Source organism: Etheostoma spectabile, chromosome 3 (assembly GCF_008692095.1).
Source record: "Etheostoma spectabile isolate EspeVRDwgs_2016 chromosome 3, UIUC_Espe_1.0, whole genome shotgun sequence".
Lineage (NCBI taxonomy): Eukaryota > Metazoa > Chordata > Actinopteri > Perciformes > Percidae > Etheostoma > Etheostoma spectabile.
In genome coordinates, this window is record NC_045735.1 from 13,852,498 (window position 1) to 13,859,808 (window position 7,311).

Sequence of the window (7,311 nt, forward strand, 5' to 3'; positions counted from 1 at the left end):
CTGTTGCTGAAATGTGCTCTACAAATAAAGCTGCCTTGCCTTGTTGTGGTCACCCCAAGGTTGCGTGTACAAAATATTAACCACATGCCTGTTTTTAAAAACTATTTTCCCCTTGTTTTACTGACATAATTGACTGTTTGCAGATCGTGGAGGCAGAGGCGGTTATGGCGGAGACCGAGGTGGTGGCTTTAGAGGTCGTGGAGGTTTCCGTGGGGGAGATCGTGGAGGAGACCGTGGGGGAGACCGTGGAGGCTACGGTGGAGGATTCGGAGGGGGTTACAAAATGGGAGCAAGGTTGGTTGCATTCTTTTTATTATGACTACAACGGAGTGCAGCCTGTCTGAGATCAGTCCAGAATTTCTGAATCGGTAATTTGGTAAAAGAAAAATGATATACCCCATTTTCACACAGAATACTAAATGTACACCACATGTACTATAAACCAATTAAGTATTCTTTATTTTGTCACTTTCCTGGTGTTAACACACTACATAGCAAATTCCATATTTGGTATTAAGACTAATCCTGGCACCAAGGCTCTTCAAATTGCCGTTTTAACGGCCGTTTTAATTGTGAAGCGTATGCATATTCATGCTACACCCTTCAGTGTTTTTGTGCCTTTTGAGGGTTTTGATATATTGCTGTTCGCTAAAGGTGAAGTGCTGCATTTAATCGAGGGTCGTCCAAGGAAGGACAGTCACCTTTTTTATTAGTCTCGCTTTGCCGGACCATCCCCCTTACACTGAGGCTGAGTCTGGCTAGTCCACATAGCGTTCAGGGATGGGATTCTAATAGTTTGTCATGCAAGAGACCTCAGATTCAACAGTCTGCTAGCTGTCTCAATTTACCATGCAGACATATATGAGGAGCAATTAACCATAGTCCATCAATCCACTGGAGTTTAAATTTCCAACAAAAGGAAAGCAAAAGGAAAATGACATTGCCAAAAAGACATGCATTTAGCGGAATTTCCTGCAGCACTGGCGCAATCCTGGAAGTGGAACAGTGTGGCGATACTGTTTTTATTAAACAAATTGTAAGAGGAAAAGGGGTGGGTGAATGAGGAAACTATGCCATATTTACCCTTGTCTTTGTCATTCAGATGATAGCAGTTGATTCAATGACATGGTGGATGTTTGTCTTGAAAAGATGCAGCTTATAACTTGACATCTTTGTCTTTTCCTTGCAGAGGTGACCGTAGAGACGACAGAAGAGACCGGCCATACTAATTGTTGAGCAGATGGAAACCATTCCAGCCCTTGAGTTTGGCATGGAGGGAGGGTTTAGTTTGGGAAAACTGAGGGGGAAAGGACCAGGGATCAGACATCCTGATCTGTGCACCTTTTTGTTTTGTAGCCAGTGCATCCCAACTTTTACTGCTCATCTGTGCGAGGGACAGATGTGTTGAGCTACTGTAGAGGGACTTTGGGGCTGATTGGCACTGTTCGCATGTGGTCAAAAGTTTATTGGGTTTGTTTTTTTCTCTGCTTTTTTGTTTTATTTCTTTGTACATCTTTTTAATTTTTCTGATTCTAGCTGCAGATGTTTTTGTGAAGTAGACATCGTACCATTGTTTTGTATGAACGGATTAAATGTTTTACTTGGTTCTTTTTTTTTTTTTTTTTTTTTTCAAAATGATAATAAAAAAACTGATCTTTTCTTTGTGCTTTGTGTGAGATTACTGTGTAAAAAGGCGTTAATACCAGGTGCTAGGAAAGAACATGGAAGAAAAAAAAAAGTTGGTGCACCAAATAACGCTCCCATGAACATGTGTAAATTACTATTTTTTTGGTGCACGTTTATATCCATAATTTGATGTCAAAGACCTTTTTGTCAAGCTTTAAAAACTACATTATTAAATTTCAATATTAGGCCTATGTACAGCAGAGAAGGCTGCTGTGCAGGCGGACGGAGAGGGGCGGGGCCGGCCCGCCTCCTGTAAGACTCCCGGTGGTCGAGTCGGCTCCGGCACTCCCCGCCGGGATGGAGAGGTTAGGCGAGCAGCAGCATGTACTCCGTTTCTGACAGCAAGGGAAACAATGAAAAGACTATTTGGAGCTCAACAGAAATGCGGCACAGGACGAGTGTGGTGAAAGTGTGGCTGTCCCGCAATGAGCCGCCGACCTCCAGACCGGTGTGGACCGGACAGGAGGGCAGTCTGGATCCTGACTGTCACTGCCCTCGTCACCGCGCAGACTGCAGGAGGAGCACCGCTGTTCTCGGACCCTGGGGTAATTCTTGGATATAAGTTAACAAGATATGTTCGTTTTATTTGATGTGGACATCACAGTAGCGTATACATTTATGCACAGGGTTTGGGATTTGTAGCAAAACGCTAATTTACAACACCTGTCCACAGGAGGCTTTCGTGTAACTTGTAGGTTAACAGGATGAAAAAACCAAGCTCCTGTATAAGGAAAAAATATGAGGTACACTACATGAAGGTACATAGATTAGGGTTCATGTGTTCATGACAGTGTCATTAGATAATACTTTAGTCATCCCACAGCGGGGAAATTCCTTTGTTACAGTAGCATTCTCTACAATAAGAGCAAAAAAAAGAAAAACAGTAGACAATGAGCAGGAGGTGGCGTCAAATAAAGGAATTGTAAAGGAAAGTGCGGTTGCAATAGTACAAAAAAAATAATATTGCAGTGTAAGTAAGTGACCTTAAAATTACACTGAATATGTAATTAAAGTAATAATGCAAAAGTAGGTAACCATAATATAAGTTATATTCACCTGTGACCGTAAATAATGAAAAAGTAAGTACTTGTATTGGAAAAATATAAATACAGATAAAGATATACAGAGTGTATGGATTAAATGATACACAGGAACAGCTACAACATTATCAGGTCCTCATGTCCTTATGTAGATACCTTGAGTAAACTGTTACCGAAATATGTAACCAGTAGTCATGCGGGCACTGACCCCAATGATTTGTTTCGGGTCGTGGTCTTCTTCAGCTGCTCAAAAATATACATTGTTTATCACCTTCATACTTTTACATATTTTATGAAAAGGGCACACAAACATGAGCTGTTTTGGTTTGAGACTTCTGCATTAGATGATAAGAATCCGTGGTTGACTACCTTCCCACCCTAAATCCCAAATAAACCTTTTTTGGATTTCTGTCATTTAGACCCCTCCCAAACATAAGTCAGGTCATTATGTAATAACAAACTACATTTCATTGACACTAAATTATATGACAAAAGGAATTTATTTCCTGCATAGCCTATGTAATATAAATCTGCTCTAATAATGTTTAATGCTCATTTTCTGACCAAATGTGCTCAGTTTTGTGGCAACGGGTAATGTTCACTACTTCAGTCCTTTTCTACATATTGTTTAACAAGGCCAGAAGAAAAGAAAATAGACATTTAAATGAAAATGATTACTTGATTTTTGTCTGTGGGACCCCAATGGTTAAAAAGCTAACTATACAAATACTGTCTTGAGAACTGTTGCATGTTTAGTTTATTGTCTCCAATAATATGTACTAAAACTACATATAGAGACATAAAAGGAGACCAAGCCCCTTACAATTATTTATGACTCAGGGTATTTTGGGATGTTACAGTTTAATTGCCCACAGCTGTTTGGACTGCAGTAGTTTAATTAGACAGCTGTCTTTGCCATAATCTGTAGGAGAATATAGCATCATCCGGCTATTACATACGGTTCCACAACTTTTGTTCTTACATAAAAAGCCTTCTGGGGTGTTTGGGTGTCCCTAATGGGACAAAGGGACATTTTTGTTGCACATTCCTGTTTGCCAAAGCACATCTGTCGTCTCAATTTTCATTTCAACCCACCTTCACCACATCTGTAATCTTAGCTGCGCCTGCTGCTGTCTGAACATGAAACCGGCTACATCCACATAAGAGATCGTAATATTAAACTATCAACAAGGCTAATCTCAAACCACAACACAACAACTGTAGTCATGTACCCAATTGCTTTATTTATTACACTCTTTTATAGGCATATTTTGGGTTTACATGAAATTCTTGAGAAACAACTATCAATTTTTAGGGACACCCCAGGGTTTTTTCTCTCGTGTGTGGTCCAGATCTATACATCTGCCTCGGCAAACTACAAGAGTTACAGTACAAATGTAAAATTATCTTCTTTTTGTCTTTATTTTACACTGTTATGATTTATTTCCCCCTTCATTGGGAGGTATGCCTCTATGGGGATTTACCAGAGTGTTCTTATGAGAAGCAAAGTGTTACTGTGAAAATAATTACATTTTTACATAGGGTCACATGGATGCAAAATAATAATCTTTTTTTTTTGTTTTTGGAAAAGTGATTTGTTTAGTTAGAGCAGTTGCATTAACAAGTTTTCTATAAATTCCAGGTTTTTCTGGAAAAGTACGGCTACCTCCATCAGGACAACCATATCCACAATGCAGCTGAGATGCAGTCAGCTATCCGGTAGGTGGTAACGCTGGTCTTCATCTTTTAAAGCCTTTTCTGGTGAGCAACGTGTGGTCAGAAGTTGTGCCAATATCAATTTATAAATCACAACTAGTCAGATGTCCTAAAATGAATGTGATATGATTTTTAGAACAAAGTGTTTGGCCAACATATCTTTCTCTATATTTTACTGATCAGAGGTAGATGGTGCTCAGTGTGTTCATCAAGGGGAAGGGTGAGCTCGGCGTGGGACAAGCCCCAGGGCTGAATGTCAGTGCAGGGCAGTAAAACACCCTCACCTCCGCACTGGGAATTCTGAACCCTCTCTGAACCATCCAGGAATGTTAAGAACCCTCCCTCCTCTGGTCCATATACTGACAGTTACTGTAATACAGCAAAAAAATGCAGCTGGATAAACTACTTAAACACGGCGGGTTTATTCAGGACACCTCCGTCTGTCGCAATGATGACGCAGTGATTAGTGATGATTCTCTCCGACCAATCACTAGTCTGCAGGTTTTCACGTCACCTTTTGGTATCGCCTCAGCTCGCTTGGAACCTCGACTGAGGTGGTACTAAAAAAGTACCTGTTAGCAGGTACCTTGGACTTTTTTTGGTTGTAATGGAAAACCAAAACAGGCGAGTAGAGTCGATGCAAGTCGAGGAGGTACCATGTAGTGGAAAAACTAAATGCTAACTGCAGATGATGTTGTTTTCTAGCGTTAAAATGGCGCTACGGGAGCTATGCTTAGAGAGTAGAGGCTTACCTTCTTGCCTAGGATAGGAGAAAGAAAAATGCTCTGGGTTGTTTGCATTTCTTGAATCCAATCACAATTGTCTTGGGCAGCGCAAAGCTCCCGATGCAGTTGGGGTGCCACTACAAAAAGATCTTGGGAAGGAACTTGTTTTTTGTGGCACCCCAGAAAAAAAAGAAATAGTCACGTACAATATTATATTAAGTTTACTGTTCACACAATACAGTAACATGAGAGATTCAAATTATCATCAGAACTTGCCATTTTCAGCATGTTGCTTGCTAGATCGAAGGTTGTTGTTTCCCATATCAAAGGGATTTTGAGAATGGCAACACAGAGAGTGGAAGCGCACCAGATGGGAGGCTTTATCCTGGAAATATACTGTTGATACAGACTACTGTTCTATAATGGAAACTCATTGAAAAGCTTTGCTTGTGCATTAAAACTGTGTAAACTGTGTGTGGTTGACAAACTTCATCTCGTGCACATGAAGCAGCATTTGAGCATTGAGGCGCTGCAGGCTCACAGTGTAAACATCAACATACTGTAAATCTTTGCTCTTCTCAGAAAAACAGGGAAACTACATTTTGTTAAGCCAAGAGTCAGACTGGGTAGAGAGTAGGGTTGGGCAATATATCGATATTATATCAATATTGTGATATGAGACTAGATATCATCTTAGAGTTTGGATATCGTAATATCATGATATGACATAAGTGTAGTCTTGTTCTGGTTTTAAAGGCTGCATTACAGTAAAGTTATGTCATTTTCTGAACTTACCAGACTGTTCTTGCTGTTCTATTATTTGCCTTTTCCCCACTTAGACATTATTTCCACATTACTGATGGTTATCTATCTAAAATCGAAGTGCGAAGATATTTTGTTAAAGCACCAATTGTCACCCTAGAATATCGCCGCAATATTGATACCGTATTTGGTTAAGAATATCGGGATATCTGATTTTCTCCCCATCGCCCAGCCCTAGTAGAGAGTATCCAATTAGTTTTAAATCCCAGCTGATTCACAATTAAAAATGCCAGATGTCTGTTTAGGAAGAACATCATGCAAACATGACCTCTTTCTGCAGAGAGTTCCAGTGGTTGTCCCGGCTTCCTGTCACAGGTGAGCTTGACAGCGCCACTCTGAGGCAGATGGCGGAGCCCCGCTGTGGGGTGTCGGATGAGAGCAGCCAGCAGATCTGGGCTCAGAGAGTAAACGCCATCTTCACTGGAAAGAGCATCGCTCTCAGGCGACCACAGCGCCACAGGAGGCACTCTGTTGCACAAGGTATTGTGTGTAACGTGCACATGTGTGAGACACCATTTTGTTTTTGAGTATCCATGTAAGATCATGTATGTTTATGTGCGCGGACGACCTGACTTAACACTAGCATGCTGTGATATCACTCATTGCCCTTTATGGTTGCAAATTTCAGGGAATTTTCAAAAAACAGCAGTAGTTATTTGGTCATGCTGTATTTTCAGAAATCAAAAACTGAATTGAACATTAACTAAATGAGTTGACTTATTTAATGTTGTAATGAACTTTCATTGGACAGCGACAAAAAAAACATTCCACCTCCAACAAAAAAAATTTCCTCTTGATGTCAGACTTATCTTCACTATTCAAGCTTGATGAAGATGGCTGTGTCAGGCTCAAAAAAACTCAAGTTTGCGCAGATGGCTTTCAGTTTTTCAGCCTGTTGTGGGAGTGTTCTAAAACAGGGACCAGTTGCATTTCAATGTGGCCGATGTCGGTGGGCTCCAAGGGCGGCCCCTAGATCGGCGGCCCATTGTTTTTTTTTCAATTGACACTGGGCTGGCCTGAAACACTTAAGTCCAAAATATTATATAGGATAGGTTTTTCCGTACCCCCTCTAATTTCACAATGAAATGAACTAGTCCGTAACGGTGCGCGCTGCGAAAGATAAACACAGTGACAGGGGAAGTACACAAATAGAGACAAAGCAATACGAGTCTAATAATAATAATTATTTATACTGTTTATTGATCCCCAGTGGGGAAATTACAATTTACACTCTGCTTTATTAGTAATCACTACACACAGGCTTGAAATACACACACATGCTCAGGACCTATTCAAGCACAAATGGAGAGATGTCAGAGTGA

General features: G+C 40.6%; 2 protein-coding genes across 5 annotated transcripts in view; both read left to right on the top strand.

The window, feature by feature from the left end:
- taf15 (TAF15 RNA polymerase II, TATA box binding protein (TBP)-associated factor) overlaps positions 1-1,622 on the top strand; it is an 11,397-nt gene extending 9,775 nt beyond the window's left edge. For all 4 annotated transcript variants that reach the window (XM_032507258.1, XM_032507261.1, XM_032507262.1 and 1 more), the window contains 2 exons: positions 144-294; positions 1,190-1,622. In XM_032507258.1, coding sequence (XP_032363149.1) covers positions 144-294; positions 1,190-1,229 — 191 coding nt within the window. In that variant the 3' untranslated portion in view covers positions 1,230-1,622. The remainder of the gene's footprint in view (positions 1-143; positions 295-1,189) is intronic.
- Positions 1,623-1,961: 339 nt separating this feature from the next.
- mmp28 (matrix metallopeptidase 28) overlaps positions 1,962-7,311 on the top strand; it is a 20,265-nt gene continuing 14,915 nt past the window's right edge. Inside the window, exons 1-3 of the mRNA XM_032510029.1 lie at positions 1,962-2,231; positions 4,369-4,445; positions 6,270-6,469. Of these exons, the coding sequence (XP_032365920.1) occupies positions 2,112-2,231; positions 4,369-4,445; positions 6,270-6,469 (397 nt within the window). The 5' untranslated portion in view covers positions 1,962-2,111. The remainder of the gene's footprint in view (positions 2,232-4,368; positions 4,446-6,269; positions 6,470-7,311) is intronic.